Source organism: Watersipora subatra, chromosome 3 (assembly GCF_963576615.1).
Source record: "Watersipora subatra chromosome 3, tzWatSuba1.1, whole genome shotgun sequence".
In the NCBI taxonomy this organism is placed as follows: domain Eukaryota; kingdom Metazoa; phylum Bryozoa; class Gymnolaemata; order Cheilostomatida; family Watersiporidae; genus Watersipora; species Watersipora subatra.
In genome coordinates, this window is record NC_088710.1 from 20,904,893 (window position 1) to 20,932,813 (window position 27,921).

At 34.4% G+C, this 27,921-nt stretch overlaps 1 protein-coding gene across 1 annotated transcript; it reads left to right on the forward strand.

The window, feature by feature from the left end:
- The first annotated feature begins 569 nt into the window (after positions 1–569).
- On the forward strand, positions 570–27,657 carry LOC137390417 (uncharacterized). The gene is made up of 11 exons (XM_068076750.1): positions 570–635; positions 903–1,137; positions 1,880–2,064; positions 10,425–10,566; positions 11,065–11,258; positions 15,207–15,312; positions 15,621–15,727; positions 17,050–17,140; positions 20,081–20,217; positions 23,900–24,023; positions 26,377–27,657. The coding sequence occupies exons 2-11, from the start codon at positions 907–909 to the stop codon at positions 26,473–26,475; spliced, it is 1,416 nt and encodes a 471-aa protein (XP_067932851.1). The 5' UTR covers positions 570–635; positions 903–906; the 3' UTR covers positions 26,476–27,657.
- Positions 27,658–27,921: the final 264 nt, after the last annotated feature.

The window sequence follows — 27,921 nt, forward strand, 5'->3', positions numbered from 1 at the left end:
AAATGAATCAATTATAGCAATGTAACAAATGCATGCGTGAAGTGAGCCAAGATAAACAACTCCATAACTGATTTAATGGAGCTGATGCTACTACCAAAGTGTACATGTCAACAAAAGGAAGCAGTTTCTGATTGTTCTACACTACGTGACAATGATTCTTCTTACAGTATTGTTGGAAATATTCTACTGAATACCTGTGAGAAACTATCTATCTCAAGGAAAGCCAGCATAAAGTGTTAGATAAGAGTGTTAACTTACCTATCATTCAGCAAATAAATGAGGTGAGAGCCCTAGTTTTATTTTGCAATAGCACTTGACTATTACTGTTGGAGAGATTTGACTAAATGGTGTGACCATGTGGCTCTCTCTACTTTATAAGCGCTCTCTTAGATACTAGTAAATAGTAAAGTTTGTTTATCTGTTGCCAAGAGGTTGCCTCCTGTTCTGATTGGCTGGTGTCTTTGCTTGCTTACACAGCCGCTATGCTAGATTAGGAGCGGGTCGATGTAACTGCCAACCGTCAACCTATCATTCAAGCGGTTGCTAAGCAATTTGTAAACGCTGTATCCGCTTGTCATACCTGAATTAACGCAATAGCGCAGTGTAATTTTCTACTGTTAAATTAATCAAGATTGGTAAGCAGTGCTTTTGCACCTTTTGTGCCGTTTCCCATATTTAGGTCATACCTATCATGCTTGCATTGCATGTAGCATTTGTTAAATACACTGTCCTTGTCTATAAACAAGAATTTATGCTAATCATTTGTTATGAATAAGTGTTTGTTCATGCTTGATGAAATATTACGCAATTTCTACTTTCAGAAGCACTCACTTGTGAGCCAGGGATAAAATTTGTCTTGAAAATTCTATAAAGTCTCTAAAGCTGTTGCTCTCTATTGACAGAGAAATGTTTGATATCGCCTTGGGTGCAGCTGGCACTACAGTTAGCTTAGCCTCCTCTTCAGACCAGAAGTTTCCTCCAGAAAACATTATCGATGGAAAGTCAGACACATTCTGGTTAACAACCGGAATGTTCCCTCAAGAATTTGTTCTTACCTTTACATCTGTCATGACAGTAAACAGTGTAAAACTCACGTGTCACAATGTGAGGCGGTTGGCACTAGAGAAGAGTATGAAGGTAGGTGGGAGTTAAGGGGCGAAGCATGAAGGTAGGCGGGAGATAGGGAGTGGAGCATGAGGGTAGGCGGGAGATAGGGGGCGGAGCATGAGGGTAGGCGGGAGATAGGGGGCGAAGCATGAGGGTAGGTGGGAGATAGGGGGCGGAGAATGAAGGTAGGCGGGAGATAGGGGGGAGCATGAAGGTAGGCGGAAGATAAGGGGCGGAGCATGAAGGTAGGCGGGATATAGGAGGGCCTATAGGAATTCTGATAACAAAAACATCAACTCTTTAGGCATTCATAGATTAATGCTTTCTACAGATACAGACATCAGAAAACATTTGAGACTTTGATATTATGAGATTGATACCAGTCTGACTAGTATACTACTAGTACATATACATACTGCAATGACTATATATCACCTTATTAATAGTATAGAGTAGACACTATTATGGCTATATATCACCTTATTAATAGTATAGAGTAGACACTATTATGGCTATATATCACCTTATTAATAGTATAGAGTAGACACTACTATGGCTATATATCACCTTATTAACAGTATAGAGTAGGCACTACTATGGCTATATATCACCTTATTAATAGTATAGAGTAGACACTACTATGGCTATATATCACCTTAGTAATAGTATAGAGTAGACACTACTATGGCTATATATCACCTTATTAATAGTATAGAACCGACACGTTCTGTTTGACTAATTCTGAATGTCCGTCTGTTCATGTTTCTTGTAGAACAACCCTGTTGACTTTGAGCCGGTGAGAGAGGCTAGCTTAGAAGGATCCGATGGTGAGATCCAAAACCATGAATTTAACTTGAGCGATGTTAGCGCAAACCATCTCAGATTTAAAATTGAGTCAGGCTACAACCATTTTGTCTCTATTCATGAGCTACACATAGACGGCAACGCCTCAAGGATGTGACTCTATCATGGCCTAGCTGTCAGCACTCCAGTCTTTGTTGCAATATTGTCGGGCAGGCTCATAATTTTATTGGAAAGTGTTAGCATCTGAGGCTTTTAAGTTGAATGATGCAATAGTTTTCAACTCTAGTTAGATGTAGATGTTATATAATGACAGCAATTTTTACTCTCAATTTTAAACCACGAGGCAATTAACAAACGGATGATTTTGTGGTTATAGTACAAAAGTATGTATAACTAGGAGCTTACTTCCATGCAACATATAAAACAAACTTTAGAATACTCTATTATCCTTGATACATCACCGATTCTAGTACAAATACAATATTTTTTTTAATTTTGGATGCCGCATAACCAATATAAACTTGATGTGAACACCAATAAGGTCACATTACGTACTTGTATAAGCTCTTTCATGTCAACTACGTTCAACAAGGGAAATTGTAATTGCTATATTTATAAATCTGTGAATATAAATACTTATTACGTATAACTTTTCTAGCTTCGCTTTCACACAAATAATCACATGATAATTATTGAATCTGAAGCTTCTTGCTTCAAGTCATCATAACGCGACAGCATGCTGCCACAGCAATTCTTATCATTTATTCCTTCTTGCAAAAATTGATTTGATTTTTGTGTTTTTGTCATTTATTTTCATCAACAAAATTAGTTAAACAAAAAAAAAGCTGGAGAAGTGATGAAGCCCATAATACGCAATAGCATAGCTAGTCGAGGCGTTGGGCTTGTCGTCATTGTGTAATCAACGTCAATGTTTATGGGTAATTAGGTTTCATTCACCTGTTAAAAGATGCAACTTAAATTCTTTCTTGAAACTGGTCACCTTCTTTATACTTTTAATAATCTTAGGGAGTTGGATCCAAAAAATGGCCTGTTGGTAATCCACCCTGCGATGGCCTGCACGAGAAGACGATTGTGGGAGATTTAGACAGAAATTTGAGAATCGAGTTTGATATATTGTGCGAGTGATGTAATTACAATAAAATTCTGGGTGGGCTTAAAGTATAATGCGGTAGTGAACTGATAGGTAGTATGGATGAGGATTTGAAAAGAGGTTTGTTGTGGGTGAGGCGGGTTTTTTGTGTGAATCGTCCTTATCATGCGCTTTTGAAGTGTTATTAAATTCAAAAAGATGGATGGGAGGTGCATTGCTCCATGCCTCAATGCAATATGAATGTTTGGAACATAGATATATAAACCTAGATTGGCCAATAGGGAAAAAGCCTGTCAGACTTAAATAGCATGACGTAACGCCATTGTATTGTACCCCACGCTTGACTCCACTGTTATTAACAATGGAGCTAATCAAGAGAAGGTGACAAAATCACATTTATTTTCACATAAAAACCTTCTTAGATACATAATCCAGTAAACTAAAGCAATTCTGTGATAATATCTGATAACCACCTTAGATTAAAACTATAAAAGCTATGAATTGTTGCAAACAAGTCATGAGCCATCAAGGCTTTCTTTGCCACCCTCTCCTATCCCCATTCTCTCTTTTCCCCTTCTCCAAAGAAGAAGTGAGAAGGGGAAAAGAGAGAAGGGAGAAAGGAAAGGGGGGAGCAAATAGCCCACCCACTCAAAGAGCCAGACCCTGGCTAGATAAATAAACTAATATCATGCTGAACTAAACATGACGAAATATGATGAGCCTGTGAAGTTTTGATCTGATCAGGGAATTGGAATCAATGGCTTTCTTAGCTAGAGCTGGAACGAGACCAAGGAATTCAGGGTTGGACCAGACTCGGGGTCAGCAATGAGGGCCAAGATCGGGTCGGACCGGGTCAGCATGCGCAATTTTTTATTCATTTAAGGTTAAGAGATAGTTCCATTACAGCTTAATGTTGTGACATCAATAAACTGAGATGAAAGAAACCCTTATCACACCAATCATTATATTTTGTGGCTTGGTTTATAGATGCAATCTACAATTTATGGCTAGACATTGGTGGATCAATGCTATTCAATGGGTGATAGATTAATGGCATGATTTGGCTAGTGTTTTTATTACAGATTTTGTTTTCAACTGCTATTACAATCAACAAGAGATTAGTTAAGAAATACTTTACATATATAGAAATAGATAACCCAGCATTGTGGAAAGCAAAAATCCATCACTTCCCTAAAACTTCTGGTATTAGTGAAAGAAACTAAAAACAAAATAAATTTGCTAGATTGAAGGTTCTTAGACGTGCTTTTAAGTTCCTCAGGATGACCTCGTTGTAAATGCCTCAATAGTATTGAGGTGGACCGTTCTTTGTAGCTTAAAGGTTGACTTGCAACAAAATTCACATTACAGTTATTTAGTATTAAAATATTCACCATGTCTTACTCTGTTGTGTTGTAGGTGCCAAATACGTGGAAATGTGATTACAAGCATTTAAAAGCTCAAAAACGAAAAGCCGCCGTAGATTGGAATCTCTTTATTTCGATGACGTAGTCATTACAGTTTGGTTATCGTCTTGTCACGTGATGTTCTCACGTGAATTGAAAGGCCAATAAAAAGCTATATATAAAACTTATCATAGCACTAGTTTATGACAAACACTTTGGGTTTTACCAAAGTTCCCGTATCAAATATCTATGCTCGCTACTTTACAGTTTTGTTTCGGCATTATTCAATCGTCAAATCGTAATCTGATCACATGACCCAATACTTCGAAAATAATTGTTGCAGCACTTTTCGATTATCACAGGTGACCAACAGGCTCGTCATGATTATCAGGCAATGATATGTACTCCTTCGAGCTAAGGTTAAAAAGTTTAACGATTTTTTACGGTAAGTTATAAGATATCACTGCTAAAAGTGACAGCATTACAATGACGATAAAACAGATGTGTAAGAACAATAGACATGGTTTTATTGAATGCGTGAAGTATATTTATAAAGATATTTTGACAAATGAGGTTGCATGAAAGTGTAAACAGAAACCATCCTGTAACAACTACGTCCCATTTGAGCCGTTTTGGAAAGCGAATCCAAACTACGGCGGTCTCGTGTGGCTGCGATTAACTGTTCATTTTTTAACTTTTAAGAGCTTGTAATCACATTTCCACATATTTGGCACCTACAATACAACAGAGTAAGACATGGCGAATCTTTTGATACCAAATAACTGTAATGGGAATTTTATTGCAAGTCAACCTTTAAACAATAGCATGATGTTGAATCTCAGCAACTTCTCCATGGTAGCACTTAGTGCTAGCCTGGGAAAGTTTTTCACCAATTCAGCACTACTAAGCAACACTTTCGTCACTTTCTCACTGTGGTTGCAAACCTTAATCACCACAGGCGAAGACAAAGTCAAGCCACCACGATTCTTAACTGTGATTAGGGAATTTGTTGCTTGGTTTACATCATAGTTGGTAACATCTACGATGCTAGTGACACAATCATTACATTTCAGCTTTGGTGACCTAGCCAGCTACATAGCCAGCTGTAAAATAATCATTCTGTCTCATTTTTGACTTAAGACATACTTGCATACTCATCATATTTAGTCATGTTTAGTTCAACATGATATTAGTCTATTTACCTAGCCAGGGTCTGGCTCTTTGAGTGAGTGGGCTATTTGCCCCCCCCCTTTCCTTTCTCCCTTTTCTCTTTTCCCCTTCTCACTTCTTCTTTGGAGAAGGGGAAAAGAGAGAATAGGGATAGGAGAGGGTGGCAAATAAAGCCCTGATGGCTCATGATTTGTTCGCAACAATTCATAGCTTTAATAGTTTTAATCTATGGTGGTTATCAGATATTATCACAGAATTGCTTTAGTTTACTGGATTATGTATCCAAGAAGGTTTTTATGTGAAAATAAATGTGGTTTTGTCAAATTCTCTTCATAAGCTCCATTGTTAACAACAGTGCAGTCAAGCGTGAGGTACAATACAATGACGTTACGTCATGCTATTTAAGTCTGACAAGGCAACCGATAGGAATAGCTATTATTGGCCAATCTAGGTTTATATATCTATGGTTTGGAATTGTATAATAAAAGCAGAGGTTTGTGGGGTAAATATTCAGATGTGCGGTAGAGTAAGCCGGATAAGGGTTTCAGTTGTTTTAGTAAATATTTGATGTGTTTGTTCCAAGTGAGACTAGAATCAATAAAAATACCTAAGAATTTAGTGTGATCTGTGTGACAAATTGGTTTGAATGAAAAAGGAAGTTGATGTTGAGTTGGTGTAAAATGATGAGGAAGTGGGCCAGTTACCCGTCTACCTATTTGAACAACCTTACAAAACGGAGGCTATCTACAGCGGCAGCTGATTTTCCACAATTTTAATGGACTTCGTTTAATTTTCTGGTTTGTTGTCAATATATATGAGCAATCTTTATTGTGGTAATCAATAGTCATATTTTACAATATGTTTTCCACAAGGTACCACAGCAAGTAAACTAATTAAAAAGCGGTGTACAACAAAAAAATAAAAAGGAACGCAAAGAAACTATAGTCTAACTAAAAAACTAGTGAATAGTCTAACTAATATAATAATATTGGAACTGAATGCATAAAATATGTAAAACGCCAGCTTGAGGATTGATATGAGTATTGTTTAAACAAAAAGTGGACAAATAATACCTCTGTGAAAATAGTATGCATACCTATGACAACAATTTTCTAGTTTTGAAAACAACGTGTAATATAAAAATGTTAAAATATTTAAGGCTAGATGGTGAATGGTATTATTGGTCAGAGGATAGTAGGTGTAGTTTGAGTTTTGTTTAAAAGATTGCAGAGGAAGAGTTCTTAAATGAGTGCAAAGATTATTAAATGAATTTAGCAGGTTACTGTTGAATTTGTTGTGGTTTATGGCACTAGGTAATTTGAATCTGTTTCTGGTTTTGTGACCATGGTTTAGGGTTTGAAAGCTATAGCTCAGATATTTAGGGCAGTTATCGTGGAGTATTGAATGAGCAGTGAGGCAGGTAAAGTAATGTGATAGCTTAGGTAAGGGAAGAACACAGGTAGTGCTTGTTATTAAGTTGGTAGGTGGTAAGTGATGGTTTTTATGGTCAATGACAGGGCTATTTTAAAATTAAATTAGATTTGATGCTTCATGCAGTGATAACATACAGAATACCAAATATATGAATCATATAGTAAATAGACTGTAGGTCATTTATTACCATCAGACAATTGTGAACTTTGGGCATGTCAAGGGGAGGGGAGAAATATAATTGGTGAAACGTGTCATTATACAATAAGGCAAATCGATAAATAATCTGGCTCGAGGCCCTTGAGAATAAACATTTCATGTAAACTTGTACATTTCATATAGAATTGCACACTTTATTTAGACTTGTACGTTTCATATAGACATACATTTCATATAGACTTGTACATTTCATATAGACTTATACATTTTATAAAGACTTATACATTTCACATAGATTTGTACATTTCATATAGACTTGTACATTTTATGTAGACTTGTACATCTCATGTAGACTTGTACATTAATACGACGATTTCTCTCCTGACAAGTGTTAATATGCTTCAAAATTCTGAATGTTCAAATTTATGGTATTCTGTTATGCACTTCTTTTAACATCTGCAACAGATCGGCAGTTGTACTACTAACTTTTCAACGGAACCTTTACTGCTCCCTTAGAACCAATCGCTTTGTTCGAGTGTAAGGTATATATTTGTAATAAAGATGTAAAGTACAGTCAATGGTTTGTGCATACAATTAACTGCACTGCATAGGATGAAGCCTTCCTTTGCTCTGCCCGCTTTTGTTCATCATGCATCCTTATACATGTATATGGGCTAGGCCCCGCCCTATTCTCTCGGAGTCGGACGGTCCTCTCAGTGCTGGCCCGCTAGATGGCCAGTCATATTACTGCCGTCCGGTGGCCGACCGGTCATGCTCTCAGCCGGGCTGGTCTTTTCTTCCTTCGGCCGATTTGGGTCGTCGGCTACCTCTCGGACCGGGTGGGATAAGCCGTCCTTCTGCCAGCAGACCCGGGCTTTTGCTGATTGGTCGTGTCATTGCCCAGCTGGGAGATTGACTGTCGTTCTCTATACATCTTCGGTAAGTTTACTCCGCAGCTATTAAATAAAATAGCTGAATTAATAGAAAGAAGGTTGGATTAATAGAAAAAAGGTTGGATTAATAGAAAGCTCATAAAGTAAAACATGATGTTGGATGTGTTAGTGTCACGGAATAAAAAACAATGTCTGTCATATGTTTGCACATAATTATGTCGAAATAAGCAAGTTTGTAATAAGGAACTATGTTCAAATATTTTATGATGTGATCAGTGGAAGTATGGTGAGCTGGAATAAGGGATAGATTTCAAGCTGAGACATTAATGAAGAAAGTGAGTGTCTAATACACCAAATTAGACACAAATACAAAATATTTTCAAAAATCTCCCAAAACTGGCAAATTTGTAAGAATACTATCATTCAGCTCAATTAAAAATATGTGCCAATAGCTTTGTCAAATAAATTACATGTAAAAAACTTTCTTTGTAGGTAGACAGCTATTGGTTTAGCATGTAAATAATGTATATGTACTTACTTTATATTGTTATTGTCATTGATAAAAAGAGATTTTAATGCCCAATTATGCAGGTGCTAGTAATTCCAGGTAATAGATAAGGGATAAGGGGAGGGGAGAGGAAGAGAGAGAGAGAGAGAGAGAGAGAGAGAGAGAGAGAGAGAGAGGAAGAGAGGAAGAGAGAGAGAGAGAGAGAGAGGAAGAGAGAGAGAGAGAGAGAGAGAGAGAGAGAGAGAGAGAGGAAGAGAGAGAGAGGGAGAGAGACCAGTATTCATACCGTATCTCCACGCTATGTGTTTACTATGTGATATCCCGCTTTAAGGGATAAGTGCGTCTCTCCCTTTTATATTCAGACAGGAAGTTCACAGAGATACGCTATTACAGGAAGCAGTACCTTTGGTGGCCAACCATTTTTGACCATATTTCATTTTGTACCTTCAATAGGGTAGTATGTATATGTATACCATTCCACAACCTTTAGTCAGGACCCAACAACATTGTTTCTTTAACTATAACGAGTAGAGTACATAATAAACTCAAGTACGGTACTTTTGATTAGACAGGGTACGTTACTATGTTTATATGACATCAGTACTGAAAGTGATAAACATTCGTAACTTAATCAGCTATGACAAACAATAAAATCTAGCAAAATTCAATATGAATTCCACAAGATTTTATGTAATTACAAGACCTGTACTTAAGTTACGGATAACAAACGATGAGAGTAAATATGAATCTTGTAAATAATGATAGATGGAATAATAATAATAATAGTAATAATAGATAGAAGTGTAACTGATGGTTAATTTGTAATTAATACGGTAGCATTTTGGTATAGTTGCAAATAGAGGGTCGATACCCAAGGCACCCAACATAGTTATAGCTTCAATTTCATCTACTTCTTTGATTTTTTTAGCTTCCCTCAGATTTAGCAACACCTCATACATAATATTTTTGAGCCAATATCCTGATAGCATTAGCCAATCAGTGCATGGTTTGTAATATGTTAATCAGTGCACAATTTATACAATCATCAGCCAATCAGGGGATAGGTTTTAGTATTTATTTTTAAACTGGCCACCATTTCTAAGAAGTAGGCTATCTATAACCTGGTTACGTTTGTAAGCTAAATTCTATTGACAAAAAGTAATTAAATGTGTTCTCCCTGAAGGTCACATCAGTGTTACATTGGGATCTTACCAGAGGAATGTAATTGGACAGTCTGCAGTCTACAAATAAACTGAAAGTTTTTATAACAAAACTGTTTAAATTACTCTGTTGCTATACAAAACTGTTTGTAAATAGTTACTCTTGTGGGTGACTTGTTACTCTTGTGGCGTTTCGTAATAAAAGTTATACTATAGCAACTTTTATTCAAATATAACCTAATAGGTTATATTCATATAAAACACTAATATTCTCTAATATTCAGATAACACCAGCTCATGAGAATAGCTGGCAGTAGGTAAGTAGTTTATCATCGATGATAACCTTTTTAAAAATACGAAAAGCTAGTAAAGAATATAATCTACAGTCATAAATCAGGTTTGGAATTTTTTAGCAGCTTTGAATCTGTATAAATCTTTCGATTGCGTTTATGTGCAAAGCCAAGAAATATAGTCATGTATATTCAGGCTAACAAAGGTTATCAATTATTACTCCGATTCTGAAATGAAGAGAGAAAACTGCCAACAGTCCACCTAAGCCTATATATTACATTCTTCTAACACTGCCATACCATGGGCTAGCATTATCTGGGTAATAGGGACAAAACTACCTACAGCTCATCTAGACCTACAGTATGTTGAATTCTCTTCCATACACAGCCATACCATGGGCTGGCATTATCTGGATAATAGGGACAAAACTACCTACAGTCCACCTAGACCAATATTAAACTCTCCTCCATACACTGCCACACCATGGGCTGGTATTATCTTGATGTTAGTTTATGCCAATAAGAAAAGTGTCAGTTGTCAAATTAAATGTTTAACATTGTCAAGCATATTGTTTGACTGAAATTAATGTTGCGTCGTCAAAGTGTTCATAGCTCAAATCATGCCTCGTCTGGGGCTGTAGATCCTACATTTATAAAAACTGTTTTCTAAAGTTCTTCAGCCACCTGCTTGAACGTGTCACTAATTGTGCCAATTGAGATGCATCAGATATTTATAAAGGCGGTAATGTTTTTGGCTCGAGATCTAGCGACTCCGGGACTTTAGCACTGTAAACAATCTCTTCTTAACACCAGCTACCACTGTTTAACTACACGGGCCACCGTAATATTCTCTCTCGCCTTATCTCAACAGATTTAACCCTGATGACACATCCCATCAATATCCACTTGACTAGCATGCCACTGTTCAAAGTACAGATTTCCTTATCCAAGCTTCAATACTATCGGAGTATCAGTGCTGTTCTCTCGGTCAACTTGGACTGCCTGTTGCTGTATTTTGTGCCTAGTAGCTCTACTCTTCAACAATGGTGTCAGGAGTAAGATTATTTCTTGCTATTGCAATTGTTCTGGTGTTCAAAATTGAGAGGAGTACATCTCAGGTGACAATTGAGAGCGTGAAAAATGGGACGGAATGCTCTGCCCTCGTGTTGACGGATGACAACCAATGGGAAAAGGTGGACCTCAGTCCGTTGAAGGGCAGAATGTAAGTATTACATTTAAAATAATGTAGCTGTGGCAACGCTTTTGTCTAATCAAAAATTCTGGCTAAATTGAGCTTCATGTAGTGTGTTATATTAGGACTTGGCAGTCTGGAGCGCTGTAAGAGATTATCAGGCGTAGTAAGCTATACATACAACTATTCGGGAATGCAATACTACTGCGGTTGATTGGTGTAAGTAGTAGAGTGTCAGCCTATCAAGGCGGAAGCTGCAAGTTCGGATCCCAATACAAGCAATCTTTTTCCTAGCCGCAAAACTTGGCATCGAACAGATGATAACGAATTTGCAAAGATTGATGGATTGAGTGAAGGCAAAACTTAACAGTTGATATGTACGGAAAAGATAATTTGGGTAGTGATACATTATCAAAATTTTTATGAGATACTTTCTGTTTTCTGTAACATTTTTATTAGCAGCATAATCTCTGAACCATTTTAGTTGTCACAGTTGATCTCTAATCATAGTCTTGTTTTTCATATTTTAGTAGAGTGTATTCCTGAATAATGAAGGGAAGGGTTAGCCATTTTAGGCTAACCAAATAGGGGAGTTAGCTTCCTTAGACTAATCTGTTGAATTGGCAGGCGGAGCGATTTTAGATCAGATACCCTCTCTGTCACTAGAAGTAGCCTTTCTAGAAATTGAAAGTTATTTCTAGCAAGTCAAGCACTCTTGGCCATTACACAAATGCAACATCATCACCGTCTAAATACTATCACTTTATTCCACGCTTCGAATGGGTTCGGAGTTGTTTCCACTCCGAATCATAGAAATGGTAAAATTCGAATGCTTTCAATGCCATTTCACTTCGCTAAATTTGTACGAAGACATTTGCTGTGAGAGTAGTATTCGATATGATAGAAACGCAATTATGCTGAATGATACATCGGAAATCTTGGAAAAATCTGTATAGCGCAACTCCGGATCGTTGAAATGGTAGGGTGCGAATTCGTTGGCAGCGGGCAACTCTAAACTTTTTCAAGTATGGAAGTACATTGTATATTGTTACTCTTCTAGGACAGAGAAACATTCAGTCTCAACGGTAGGAATACCAGATACGTAGGGAAAGTTATACTGCAAAGAGAGAGACCTAATAAATAAAGTAAAATTTAAATTAATTTTCTGTTAGCGAATATCCAGAGCTTCATGAAAAACCTTCGTTGTTTTATTAAAGGTTCAAAATGATTCCCCTTGTTTGATTTGATCAGGAACGATGGGATACTGATGGGATACTATTTCTAAGGAATATGGCTCCACAATTGCTCTTGTGGGTCATACAAGTTTACCATCTATGTGAGATATTAATAATCATTCTACGCAGATTAAAGATGATTTATTTTAGTAGAAGGATGTAAGCCTACACCCGCAGGAGAATAAAAGTATAAAAGTGGACTTATCGTAGCTAACTCTGTGTTAAGATAAAAGATGTGTTAAGTGCTCAAGAACAATAGGCTATTGAGAATCATGGAAGTATTATCTAGTGGCTGCGAGGGAAGAAATTTCCATTTTTGATGTTTAAATCTTTAATAGAAATGCCTCTTCAGATGTACGTACACACTGTAAGTATGTATGTATGTACGTACACACTGTATGAGTCTCTCTAAGCTTGTAACCGTTGTTGACATTTGCTGTATTCGTGTACATATATAAGTGTATATGTATTAGTGTACACATATAAGTGTATATGTATTAGTGTATACTAAAGGAGTATATCGATTTGTGAAAAATAACTAAAATATGCCAATCAAATGAAGATAGCAAAGAAATCAACCAACGAATGACAATAGACTGAATATTCAGACAGTATAGGTCATTCTCCAGAAAACAGGAAGTGCAAATCTACAAATTTAAAAGAGACATGGTGGCTTGCAAAGCTACAGAAGCAAATCTGCACCTTAACTGAAAGGCATAGAGAGCTATGTTGGATGACACATACAAGGATATGAAATAAATTAAACCTAGTGAGACAGGGAAATCATGCTAGAATGAACAACTACAAGTGAACTAGGAACACAGTGCAGTGAAGACCGAGATAAGATATCAGTGACCATTAAGAAACGTCTAATGGCCTCTAATAGAAACTGGAGACGAGATTTTGAAAAGGTCAAAAGTGGCTCTGAGCTGATCGGTTGATGCAAGAGTGCATAGGCTTTATGTTGCTATTTTTAGACAATGTTTTCACTGTTTTGAATACAAGAGGTAGCTATATTGAGAAGAGAGAGGAAAGGCAAAAGAACAGAGAAATAAACGTAATGAAACAAGGAATTGGGGAACGGACAGAAAGAGGGATATTGCGAAGAATGAAGGAGAAATAAGGAGATAGGGAAATACTCTAAAATAAAAGAGGAGAAAGGGAGAAAGGGGAAGGACAAAATAATAAAAAGGAAAAAAGATGAAATAACAAAGTTTGCGACAGTAAAATGAGAAGCAAGAGAGACAACCCTATGACTAAGGGATAATTGTAAATATCAAGCCTGGTTGACGCACTTTCCGCAGTCTTGTATAAAGCAGGCTCAGCTGGCAGTTAATTTATCATGACTGCGATGTTTGGCCCATCGCATGGATTATAGGCAAATATTATTTTAATACTCACTTGTCAGGTGTCAACAAGTAGTCTGCATGTGCTGGTATGTTCAGAAAGGTAACAGAAAGTGCTTGCTCGCAAAATGTAGACAATTCAACCTTGGAAACTTTGAAGAACTCATGAATCCTAGAGCGTGTTTTTTTGGTCACCATTGTTTGAAAATATAGCGCAGTTAAATTTTCATATATGGCAAGCAACACTTCTGCCAAAGTATTTACAGCCAAAGCATTCGCATGATTAGTCAACAGATGCAGGTGCATGGTACGTGGCTTGTACAGATCTGGTACTATGTTATGGCAGCAAATGCCTACGGAAGGCAAGTAACAGTTAATGAGATTGAAGCCACACATGAATTTGAATTAAGTTTGTGAAGATACAGCCATGATCTTTAGAATACTGTATAGAACGAATATATCACAGTAATATAGTTTATTTCCTCAACAGTACATTATAAGTCAATGATGTAATTAACCTACCTAAAGGTGTGTTTGTACTAAGTGAGTGTGATGCCCAGCTTTTGCAGTTAACTATTCCTAGAAGCTCACTACACCAGTTGGGATACTATACATTTGTTTATATCAGTGATTTAAAGTTAATCCTTTGTTTATCTCACAGAACAGCAAATAATCTTTACTATAATTAGAATTACGTCCGTTCGTCTGTCTGAAGACACGTTGAATGTTAGAAAAAAGGTTGCTTTCAACGAGAATCGATCTCAGGATTCAGTTTGTTACACCGCCTTCACCCTTTTTGGAATAATCATGCAATTAATTATTACATATGACGATCTCTCACGACACACCGGGCTGCCAGTGTACTGGTCTCTAGTATGTATAATCATAGCCGTGTATGTTCATACGAAGCCATGCTCAAAGGTTAGGAAAAAAGATTGTTTTCAACAAGATTCGTACTCACGACTTTTAACCCAGTAGACAAACACTCTATCACCTTCGCTGATCGACCATCTTGTCATATATAAAAATAATTGTGCACATAGTTATTACACATGATGATCTCTCATGGACTGCCAGGGTACTAATAATAATAAAAATAGATCAATGTCAGGCGTGTCCACTTTCTTTTAAATATAAATTGTCAGCAAGTCAATGTATGGTTACTCAGTAAAAGTGGCAAATGACATAATGGCTGACCGAGATTGGCCAGCTGACAGCCAACAGCAAATCTTGACAAATTTAATTGCTGACAACTATAATTGCTGGTACAGTTGATGTCATAGTCAGCTTGCTGTTTACAGGTGCAATTTTTGTAGTAGAGGACTTAAAACTGTGAAATAGTCTTACGTGAACGAGCCTTGATATGTAGCAAATGCTGATTTATTTCCCCTGATAAGTTTGAAGGTAGAAGGAAGCGATAAAGAACGCCCAGGAGAAATGTACCAGCTGAGTCTTTGCCAGAGAAGGAATTTTACAGAATACGGTTCCTGCCTGAACCAAATGGTATCAACTACTCTTTACATTTGGAGAAAACCACATTCCTATTTGTTCTCTAACATAAATAAAAACTGACGAAAAATTATAATCTTGACTATTTCTCTTTACACAATTTGACAAAATTAATTAAAATTAATTTCTCTTCAAAAAATTTGACAAATGCTAGTGTCTAGCTTGTGGAGGCAGTCGTGCTAAGTAACTTTTATGACAAGCAGAATATTTTTTTATTGTTGTTACAATGTATTATCATTACTTGCGTTATTATTTGTACCATTAGAGCCCCAGTAGTTATGCTAGCCATGGCTACATTACAGCTCGTCTATGAGAACTCAAAAAACAAGGAATGCTCAAGCATGGGAAATGTTTCAAGGCTAATGATGGAGAGGGGCCAGCTCCGACTGCACGTTTACCACTCACACGAGTTAGTCATGTCTTTATTATAGAACCATAGTCGAGTAACCTGAGATAAATCTACTATGAGATGATTGGTTACCGACAATCAAAATATTCATGTTTGTACAATTTGCACAACTTTGTTTGTCCCGTAATACTACTGCTACAGCTGTCAATGCTACTACTACTGCTTCTGCCAGTATTATCAACACTGTTCTACTATAACTACTAGTGCTACTGATATTACTACTGTTAGTATTAGTGTTCTTGTTACTACTACCGCCACTACTACTACTACCACTATTATTACTACTATTACTACAACTATTACTACTACTAGTACTACCACTTCTTACACTGATACTACTACTATTACTACTACTACTACTATTCATATTACTACTGTTACTGCAACTATTCTTACTACAGCTACTCCTATTACTACCATCACTTCTACTATTATTATTATTACTACTACTACTATTTTTGCGACCCTAGCAGCTATATACATGTAGTTTTACTATTGCAACTACTGTTGCTGTTACTATTATTGCTACTAATATTACTAGTGCTACTACTACTACTGCTACTACTACTACTGTTGGTGCCTCTGCTACTACTATTGCTGTTACCACTACTACTGCTAGTATTACCATCAATGTTACTACTGCTGTTACTGCCACTGATACTAGCACCGCGTCAGGAACCTTCACCTCTCGTATATACCAGCATACTATTTACATAAGATGCCTATATCTATATATAGGTCATTGCGACCTATTTACCATGTTGTTATCATACTGATTATGCTCGTCCACATATCTGTCTCAATGCTGAGACAATAATATCATACTGAGGCAAATTGGAAAATGTGTTTAACACAATGTTTAGAAGTGATATTAATGAAAACTACTGCAGACACGGCCTTATTTAACTTGTAAGAAGTGTGTCTTACAAAACAAGTTTTTAATCCACTTGAGACATTTGTCAACAACTCCAGTATATTCTACTATTATGCATATACATTATTACCTGGCTCTGTTAGACTGGACGTGTTGCAAAGGCACCCTTCAGGTTAATCTGACAGTTTCGGAAGTGGTAGATACTGAGAACTGGGTCACCTCTTCTCTACCATACTGCCTGATCCAAGCATACATCGCTAGTCTGATGTAAGATGCAAGTCATTGTCAAAAACGACAGACAGCAAGACAATCTTATGCATATACAGTACTTATTAGAATGTAAAATTAGAAACGCAATTTTTCTGGCTGTGATAACCTTCGTGTCAATTACATTTAATTTCATGCCATTCATAGAAACATACAATATTGATAATTGGTATACTTTCAGTTCCCACAAAGAACTTTATATCGGTCTGAACTGCAGCAGAGAGGAAGCAACTCTGAAGTGTAAGGATCCTAAAGAATGCTCCGCTAAGACGGTGAGTCCGGCTTATGTACATCAGTGACCAAAGGTTAAGATGCAGGCATTATTGCTAAAATAACACCTGAAGTTTAGGATCCATCTGTCTGAAAATATGGTTTTTCCGATGTCCTAGTGTTAAATATCTAGCTTCTGTAGATGTAGGACCACTTTAAACATAGATAGTAGTTTGCTGAAGCAGAGAGAATAATATTTCTGTGAGTCCTCCCAACTCATGCAATACCTATACTAGATAGAACATTTAAAGTTTTACCCGCAAATTATTAATACAATGTTGCAGAGCGCAACATTAGTGCAAAGTTTAATGCTGGTCTCTGCAATGTTATGGACAGTGATACAGAAGGATATGCTATGGAAAGCTGCTGAGACTGGTTGAGATGGTTTACCCAAAATCAGCCATCTCAGCAAGTTTTAATCTTAAATAAACATCATGCTTATGTAAGCGTGTGTTTTATTTAGTAAGATCAATTTATGCAAAAAATCGACCAATCACAACATCAGTGAGATCAATGATATACAGCCCAAAAGGATAGCCGACGGCTATCATATGGGCGGGGTTTAATAATGGAGCTCTATTAGGATTGTGCTAACCTGGGTTTCAAAGCAAACACAACTCTCGCGGGGCGGTCGCGTTGCCTTGTTAGGTTTTAGAAAACACGAATCGCTGTTATCGTTTCATTAGCTTATTCAGCCAGTAGACCCCGCGGGTCACAATAGCAAACATTGAATTTCTGCAATGTAGGGGTAATACCTAACCAAAATAATGTATCTATTCAAAATAAAACATTTCAAATTACCTACTTTTAGTAATGTTAAAATTAGTAAAGGTCGTAGTATATGCCTAAAGTTTAATATAATTACCCGAACAACGGCATTTTTTTTCTAGTTTTTGATTAATATTTTGCCACCCCTAATATAAAATGACAAAGTCTTTCATCGGTTTCACATTGTTTTACCTTGCCAATAAGATGGGACAGCAGGCAAAGCTGTGCAGTGTAGTTTTCATACTCAAAATCTAAATGCAAAACCGAATTTGAGCTATTTTACGATTGTGACTATTAATATCACGAATGCTTGTGAATGGCAGCTGACTGATCATAACGGTGACAATATTGGGATACTATATTTATTTGACAACAAAATGAATTCAACAGATAAGTAAAATAACCACTATAGTTCGTAATATTCGTAAATTTACAAGGTGCTTTATTCAGCATATTTGTTTGTTCGGGTGCCGTGTTCGGGTTAATCCCAACAGAGCTTCATCATAAAACCCCGCCCATATGAGCGCCGTCGGCTATCCTTGGGGGCTGTATATCATTGGTGAGATAAACACTACAGCACTTGAAAAGGATTTTATGTGATTATTGATTACTCGCCAGTTGAATATTCTATTTGTTACACTATAACCTATAAATTATCATGATATATCATGGAACATCTATATATATGTATATATCATGGAATATATTTATATATATAAATTAAAAAAATTGTTTCCTCACCCCGGTTAACCCATATGGGTGGTAATTTCTGCTCTAACTCGGGTCTCCTACCAGAGACCTGGGAGTTTGAGCACTCGCCTCAAGATCTTAGCTGTTCTCAATAGTGCACTTTTCTGCAACTCGTGAGTTGATTGCTGTTGGTATTTGGGCAAGCCACATTTTATGCACCAGTGTTATTGCGCCCAGTGCCCCAATGACTACTGGGATTACAGTTGTTCTTACATCCCAGCATTTTTCAATCTCTTCTCCAAGAGGGAGATATTTCTCTACCTTTTCTTTTTCTTTGCTGGCTATATTGTAGTCATTAGGTACTGCTATATCTATTATAGTAGCCCTCTTGTTCTCTTTGTCCACCACCACTATATCTGGTTGGTTTGCTAGAACATGCTTGTCAGTCCGGCTGACAAGCATGTCCTAGCAAACCATGCTTGTTATATATATGTATAAATCTCAAAGCTCATCATTCGGGCTGTCTAGCTATAGCTATTAAAACCTAGAAATAAAACATTCACTTATTGCTGGATTTGATCTCGGAACCTCCTGTTCAGCAGGCAATAATCTTACCAGTTAAACTACACGAGATGCGACAATTTGAGTAAGGCGATATGAGCTGTTATGTAGGTTAAAATACACATAGCAATCTGTGTTCCGCAATGTCACTAAAGCTTGCTCTCACGGCTCATATTGGTAAATTTAGCAATATAGATAGTAGCATACTCAAATTAGTAAGTGGCATTGTGCCAAGCTAACGGCAAGTGGCAGGCAACTACATTACCTGCCACTGTTTATAAGCTGTTTTTAATACCCATGCACTGCCAGACATTTAGCTAGCTGTATACTAAAATATTACATAATATAATATAGTACATTACAACATATATATTTAACAAAATAATTATATAGCATAACGTTAGTGGCATAACATAACTCAATATATAATGTGTAATATATAACATAGTATTTCTCTCTTTCAGTTGGTCATTTCGACAATGACTATCGAATGATAGACGTCTTTGATTTCTAAATGTCTTAGCACTGATTTCCATGCAACTCTGTTTTCCACCTTCTCTTGTCATCTGTTCGTCTCTAGTTTTCTTAATTTCATGTTAAGCTTCGCTACATCTTTGTAGTGAGGTATAATAGTTATCTCTGCAATATTTATATAATAATCATCTTTATAACATACTATAATATAAAACAATGTAAAATAGTATAATATCATATAAAATAATGTATATTATTACATATATGACATATATAATATGCAAAAAATTAAAAAATATAATATAGCATGAAAAGGACTGTGGTCAGGACAGAATGGCTAGTCTAAGATTAGAGATTCATTGCTACCAAGATGTATTGAGTTATTGTATGAATACAGTTTGTTATGAACTGCTGCAGAGCGCCTCTTTATGACATGACACCTGTTTTAGCCTGGCAAGTACTCCTTTGTGCTTAACTCCAAGCTTGCCTGCTTAAAAGGAATACCCAAAGTGTCCGCAGTGGAGCCAACACCAGCATACAAAAGAGATTGGCTTAGACTGAGTCCAGGGAGCATAGTGCTGATAGCGTAAGTGGAGAGGGTGATAGAGTATTTTTAGCCTTAGTGCGTTGTGTGTTCTATCAACAGCTCATAGATAAGTTTCACTCGATCCTATGGAGATTTAGAGTCTTCTACCAGATGGAACATGCAGTGCTTGAGAAATCTTACGAGGTCGCAGACTGTTTTGTTTTCTTATTAAAAAGGGTTGGGTTTAAAGAGTCATTCATGTTTTAAAAATATCTTATTCAAATTTAACAATATCTTATTCAAATTTAACAATATCTTATTCAAATTTAACAATATCTTATTCAAATTTAACAATATCTTATTCAAATTTAACAATATCTTATTCAAATTTAACAATATCTTATTCAAATTTAACAATATCTTATTCAAATTTAACAATATCTTATTCAAATTTAACAATATCTTATTCAAATTTAACAATGTCTTATTCAAATTTAACAATATCTTATTCAAATTTAACAATATCTTATTCAATTTTAACAATATCTTATTCAATTTTAACAATATCTTATTCAAATTTAACAATATCTTATTCAAATTTAACAATATCTTATTCAAATTTAACAATATCTTATTCAATTTTAACAATATCTTATTCAAATTTAACAATATCTTATTCAAATTTAACAATATCTTATTCAAATTTAACAATATCTTATTCAAATTTAACAATATCTTATTCAAATTTAACAATGTCTTATTCAAATTTAACAATATCTTATTCAAATTTAACAATATCTTATTCAAATTTAACAATATCTTATTCAAATTTAACAATATCTTATTCAAATTTAACAATATCTTATTCAATTTTAACAATATCTTATTCAATTTTAACAATATCTTATTCAAATTTAACAATATCTTATTCAAATTTAACAATATCTTATTCAAATTTAACAATATCTTATTCAAATTTAACAATATCTTATTCAATTTTAACAATATCTTATTCAAATTTAACAATAGGTATCTTATTAGAAAGTAATACAATATCTTATTCAATTTTAACAATATCTTATTCAAATTTAACAATATCTTATTCAAATTTAACAATATCTTATTCAAATTTAACAATATCTTATTCAAATTTAACAATATCTTATTCAAATTTAACAATATCTTATTCAAATTTAACAATATCTTATTTAAATTTAACAATATCTTATTTAAATTTAACAATATCTTATTCAAATTTAACAATATCTTATTCAAATTTAACAATATCTTATTCAAATTTAACAATATCTTATTCAAATTTAACAATATCTTATTCAAATTTAACAATATCTTATTCAAATTTAACAATATCTTATTTAAATTTAACAATATCTTATTCAAATTTAACAATATCTTATTCAAATTTAACAATATCTTATTCAATTTTAACAATATCTTATTCAAATTTAACAATATCTTATTCAAATTTAACAATATCTTATTCAAATTTAACAATATCTTATTCAAATTTAACAATATCTTATTCAAATTTAACAATATCTTATTCAAATTTAACAATATCTTATTCAAATTTAACAATATCTTATTCAAATTTAACAATATCTTATTCAAATTTAATAATATCTTATTCAAATTTAACAATATCTTATTCAAATTTAACAATATCTTATTCAAATTTAACAATATCTTATTCAAATTTAACAATATCTTATTCAAATTTAACAATATCTTATTTAAATTTAACAATATCTTATTCAAATTTAACAATATCTTATTCAAATTTAACAATATCTTATTCAATTTTAACAATATCTTATTCAAATTTAACAATATCTTATTCAAATTTAACAATATCTTATTCAAATTTAACAATATCTTATTCAAATTTAACAATATCTTATTCAAATTTAACAATATCTTATTTAAATTTAACAATATCTTATTTAAATTTAATAATATCTTATTCAAATTTAACAATATCTTATTCAAATTTAACAATATCTTATTCAAATTTAACAATATCTTATTCAAATTTAACAATGTCTTATTCAAATTTAACAATATCTTATTCAAATTTAACAATATCTTATTCAAATTTAACAATATCTTATTCAAATTTAACAATATCTTATTCAAATTTAACAATATCTTATTCAAATTTAACAATATCTTATTCAAATTTAACAATATCTTATTCAAATTTAACAATATCTTATTTAAATTTAACAATATCTTATTCAAATTTAACAATATCTTATTCAAATTTAACAATATCTTATTCAAATTTAACAATATCTTATTCAAATTTAACAATATCTTATTCAAATTTAACAATATCTTATTCAAATTTAACAATATCTTATTCAAATTTAACAATATCTTATTCAAATTTAACAATATCTTATTCAAATTTAACAATATCTTATTCAATTTTAACAATATCTTATTCAAATTTAACAATAGGTATCTTATTAGAAAGTATGAATATTTGTCAATCATTTAAGATTTTGTTTGTAGTTTTTGGTGATCTGGCTGCCAAGATTGTTTCAAGATTAAAATCGACTTGATAGCAGTTAAATTGTTCTGAAGGAAAAGACGGGTCCGCTTTCCCGAAAATGATGCTAATAGTTGTGAATATTGTTTATAAGTTATAAATATGTGATCTCGTCAGCATCTGGTACTCATATTTTTACACAGCATTTAGAGAAAAATAATGGCACAAACTCTAACCAACATATTTTTCAATCACTTGATTCTTCAATAGCAATGTATCTGAGGCTATATATGAAGTTTTACTCTAAGTTTTAAGTTTTACACTTACAATCATTAGCAAATAAGAGATAAAATATATGTCAATAGAGGCGCGTAACACTGCAACTTGAACGAACAATAGATGATGTTATAACGAGAGGGACAAACAGTAACTGCGATTATTGAGATCATTTTCAGAGAAATTATTTTCTTCTGACCGCTTTACCTTAACCGCGAATAAGTTTTTTTGATTTTAATCTCTAAACGTCCGGAGAGTCAGATCACCTAAAACAATAAACATAATCTCAAATAACAGAAAAATATCTATACTTGCTAATAAAATCTTGAGTGGCCCTTTAATTTTAACCCTTTATGGTGTGATAATTGGGCTAGGCAGAAGAACACGAATCCATAAATGATTGCACATAGTACGGAAGCTAATTATATATGATTTTAAAAACATAGCACCAATATAGAATAATTTTATAACATAATGTAAGATAATACAAAATCATTATAATCCAGTATAATTATTTTTATTGTAGCTTCTATTAGTTCACAGATTCCTCTTAAGGTTTAGAGATAGACCTCTGTAAGCATGTATATATCTGAAAATGCATTGTAGTGTGTGTACTACTTTAATAAATATATCTTACTTTTAAACATTCATACTGCAAAGATACACAGAAACCATCTCCTAATTCATGAGATGATTCCAGGAGAGGAAAACTCCTCATAAGCTTACAACGAAATTGGTTACTATTGTATCTATATACCTGTAGCTGCAAGCATAGTCTAATATACTGAAGTTGAGCTGTGTTAATATAATTTTTATATATTTATTATTTAAAAGAACAAATAGCTTCTCAATTGATATTTGGATGTAAAATGATAGTAAAATTTTAATTTGACAATTCGTTGCAATGTATTGACATAGTCAATTAATGATAAAGAACTGCTATAATTGCAGAGTGGCAAGCGTGTTTGTCACCTATATGGTGATTGGCGTCGCTTATGGTACTGGTATGGGAGAGAAGGGCTTCGACCGAATGCCCAACTCTGATTTCTGGCAAGAACTTCCACTATTAGTCAAGGTTTGTATTTATTCTAGTGTTTAATTATATACGATCTCATAGTAAAAAAACAATACGGATTTTGAGGTCAACAGTAAAACGAATAAAAGGCTGCAAAAAAAGAGAAATAAATAGAGCAAGAGGGAGGCTGAAAAAGAGAGAAGAGTGAGAAATAGTGAGAGAGATGGAAAAAGAGAGGAAGGTGAGGAGAAAGAGAGAAAGTGGGAGGAGGAAAAGTAAAAAGGATGCTGAAAGAAAGAGAAATGGATGGAAAGCTGGAGAAAGTGAGGAAGAGAGCTACGGGAAAAAAGAGATGGAGAAAAAGGGAGCAAGAGAAAGAGAGATATGGAGAAAGAGCGGAAGAGAAGCTGGAAGAAAAAAATGATGAAAGGCTGGAGAGAGAGCAAGGGACAACAGGAGAGAGAGAGAGTGGGAAAGAGGAGGTAGAAGAAAGCTACATCCTCCCTCCTCCTACCATGTTTACATGCTGAAACTCTGAACACTAGCAAGCTTTAGTGAATTACTAACTGCATTAAAAGTTACATTAAAATGAAGTTTGAATATACTCAGAATCTCTTAGTCAAAAGTTCATCAAAATGTATTATTCTAACTGATTATTCTATATGCGGAACCTGAAAATATGGTTTGTTCAAAGCGTATGCCGTGTATAGTTACAAAACAGTTGCACATGTATAACCTACAAAAAGCTAGCTACAGAGGGTCAATGTAGAGATGAATACTCCTCATTTTTAGCTATTTTGTCAAAAAATAATTCACGATTGATGTGCATAATGGGCTGATTTTTATGGCCTCCTGTTGTACGAGATGAACTGTAATAACATAATTCCCACACATTGCGATTTGAATAACAAAGAACAGTTTTAAAGAATATGGATTTCTTTTTTACCTTGTAATGTTTAATGCATTTATACTTCTTCATTAGGTCGAAGAATGCATGTTAATGTATGAAATATTAAATAACTGAAACGAAAAGAAATAAACTAAATGTTTTAAATTATTTAAAACTATTTTAATTTTCTCATTTGCGCTGTTCCATTCACTTTTATTTTAACATTACATAAGAAGACCTAGCTTGTCATTAATGAAGGTTGACAGTAGACCAAAGAGCCTTGTGATCAAAGATTAACATTTGAATTGTTCAGCAATTAAAAGCAACCTAATCCGCCAACCTTTGGAAGCCTTGACCTGCATTTTACGATGCCTTCCCTAATGGCTTTTATAATTGTACACCATCTGCTGGAACCCTTGCTTCTATGCATCAGTTTCCTTAAGATAATTATTCACCAAGTGTTCCATCTGAAGCAAGTTTAGTCGTATTATTATTACTTGAACAGTATTAATTGTTTTGTTTCTATTGGCCGTTTCATAGTAAATTTTATATTCTATTGGTTAACAGCATAACTGAACAGGTTATTTGAGTCATCAGGTGAGCTGCACGATTTTCCCAGAATATTTTACCTAATATTGTTGCATATCAAAACCCTGTTTTGTGATAATTCTAACATGTATATACGTAAACTAGCTGTGCTACCCAGCATTGCCCAGGTAATAAAAATCAGCGTATAAACAATGAAAAGTAATGAGAGTTGTCTGCCACTTGCTATTAGCCTGACATTTTGCCCATGAAAAATTTGAGTACGCTTACTAATGCAAGCTATCTGTCTCATGTTACGCAATCACCCTGCATAGAACGCAAAGCCGTTGAGTATTTGCTGTCATATAGCGGCATATATCGGCTAGTGAATATATCAGTCTTGGTGGTCTAATAGGTATGGCTTTGGTCTAGTGTAGGAGAGGGACTGAGAGCAAATATCCTTTGGAATTGATTTTTTATTCCAAGATTTTAATAGCTATAGCTGGAATGCAGCCATACGACATAGGCTGAGAAATCTATGTATGTAGCTTCTTATGAACCATTAATCAAAGAATAGAAAACTCCAAAACTTGTTTAATATTTGCTTATACAGCATCTTGAGTTTAACTCTGAAACTAAATGCTAATTGTAAACTTGTAAAGCAAACATTCTATATTGATTTCATATAACTCAAGTAAAATTTTTAAAAACATTTATTGTTTTGATTGTATCAAAGGAATGAGAGATCGTGATAGTATGCATATAAAAATATATATTTTTACTCCTTTGTATACTTGTTCGGACTCATTCAACATGATATGACACAGTCATGCATAAGCCTATGATATTATATTGACTAGATCAGCATACTGTTGGTGGCTGCATCACGCATCTCCCTCAAGACATTAATTGCTGTTGAGCTCCTTCACGATTATGCAGCAATCCTATGTACAGACAATCTGTTTTTCTTGGTCTCCTTTATATGACTTGTCATTACAGGATGGAATCATCTTTACATTTAGATGTAGGATTCCCTTGAACCGAGGCTACTCTCTTATCAAAGAGTCGAGAAGTGATCCAGCACCAGCCGATGTCTAGCGCCAATCAAAAATCCCTATTTTATTCTAAAATATTTTTAGCACCATATCATCAGACAGCCTTGGCTCAGGAATAATGACTATATCAAGACGGAGCTCAGCTAAGCTCTTGTAAATGCTTCTATAAACCAGGTTTTTTCACATACTGTTTCCAGCCTTTCTATAAACATAATCATCTACTAGCTACTAACCTATTAATAAGTAGTGAAATATCAGCTGTAAGCTCTTATGTCTAACAGATTTTATACCTTTAATACAGCCAGCTAACAACGGAAGGGCCTGTGTGCTTAGCTCACGCGTTGGCTCATCATATGTGACTCTACAACAGTGCTTTGCGCTGCCTTTTTACGCAGCTAGTCTTCTTGCTTGGCTCTTGTATCGTCAGGACAAAATTAAGTAATTCTCGTCGTAATTAAAGATTACATAGTATATTCTTGATAATAACTATTTGGTCCATTTATAAAATCTCTATTTTTTATGATTTTGAAGAGACACACTCATGGATTATGCAATACCATTTACTAATATAATGGGCAGTACACAAGCGGTTTGTATGCAAATATAAAACTCTGAGTACTTAGAAGCCTGTCTTATGTTGGCAGGGTATGAAAGAGGTTAAAGAAACTATATGTGTGAAAGTTGAATGACCAATCATCAACCAAGATAGCTCAATTATGAGCTTTGTGACTGGATAATTTTTGAGAAGCTCAGGAAGGGGTTAGTCCTATTAAAAGCATTTAGCGAATCCAGAAATCTTTTTTACTTCGATAAGAGTTGTGTTTGTTCATCTTTTCAAGGCCATGACTAAAAATGGGAAAAAATAATTGCATCATGCAGGGTTCAAACCTGCAACATCTAGCTTTCCTACCCAGTAGTTTACCATCTACACCAAACAACACCCATTAGTATTTCAGAATAATTCTACGTATAGTTGGATTAATCATGACATAATGCTCTTTTATAATTTTCAATGAAAATTTTGACATGATCGGTAGCCAGCGAATCATTTTAATTAGACGATTCATATGTTGATTGCCAAGCTATGTCTGCCCGCTTATGTAGCATAGATAATGTCAAAATTGTTATAGGCTACTAGTTGAGTTGGTGTTTTGTTCCCTCTCAAAAAGCACTTGGTTTGTATGCTTAAATATATTGCTTTATTCACTGAAAAGGTTAACCTACATTATATTTTGAGTATTTTCAAAGGAAAAATAGTATATTTGTATATCATAGCAAAGACAGAAAGATTTGGGTAAACACATTATTCTAGCAAAGAAGTGATTTACTTTTTGGTTGAGTTCAGCAGGTTGTACTTTAGGTAGAATCGGGTAAAGCAGACCCTTTGGTTGCAACAGGTATTACACTGGGATAGTAAAATACCAAGCTCAAGAGTGAGAGTGTTTTCTCTTTCTCCGCTTTTAGACTGTTTCAATAGCAACAATGTTTA

Excerpts from the sequence above, each read along its gene's own strand:
- LOC137390417 (XM_068076750.1), top strand. The coding sequence starts at position 907 with ATGTTTGATATCGCCTTGGGTGCAGCTGGCACTACAGTTAGCTTAGCC. Across the intron at positions 15,313-15,620 it reads GTTCCTGCCTGAACCAAATG|CTCGTCTATGAGAACTCAAA; the intron begins GTATCAACTACT and ends GCTACATTACAG. Across the intron at positions 24,024-26,376 it reads AACTTCCACTATTAGTCAAG|GATGGAATCATCTTTACATT; the intron begins GTTTGTATTTAT and ends TTGTCATTACAG.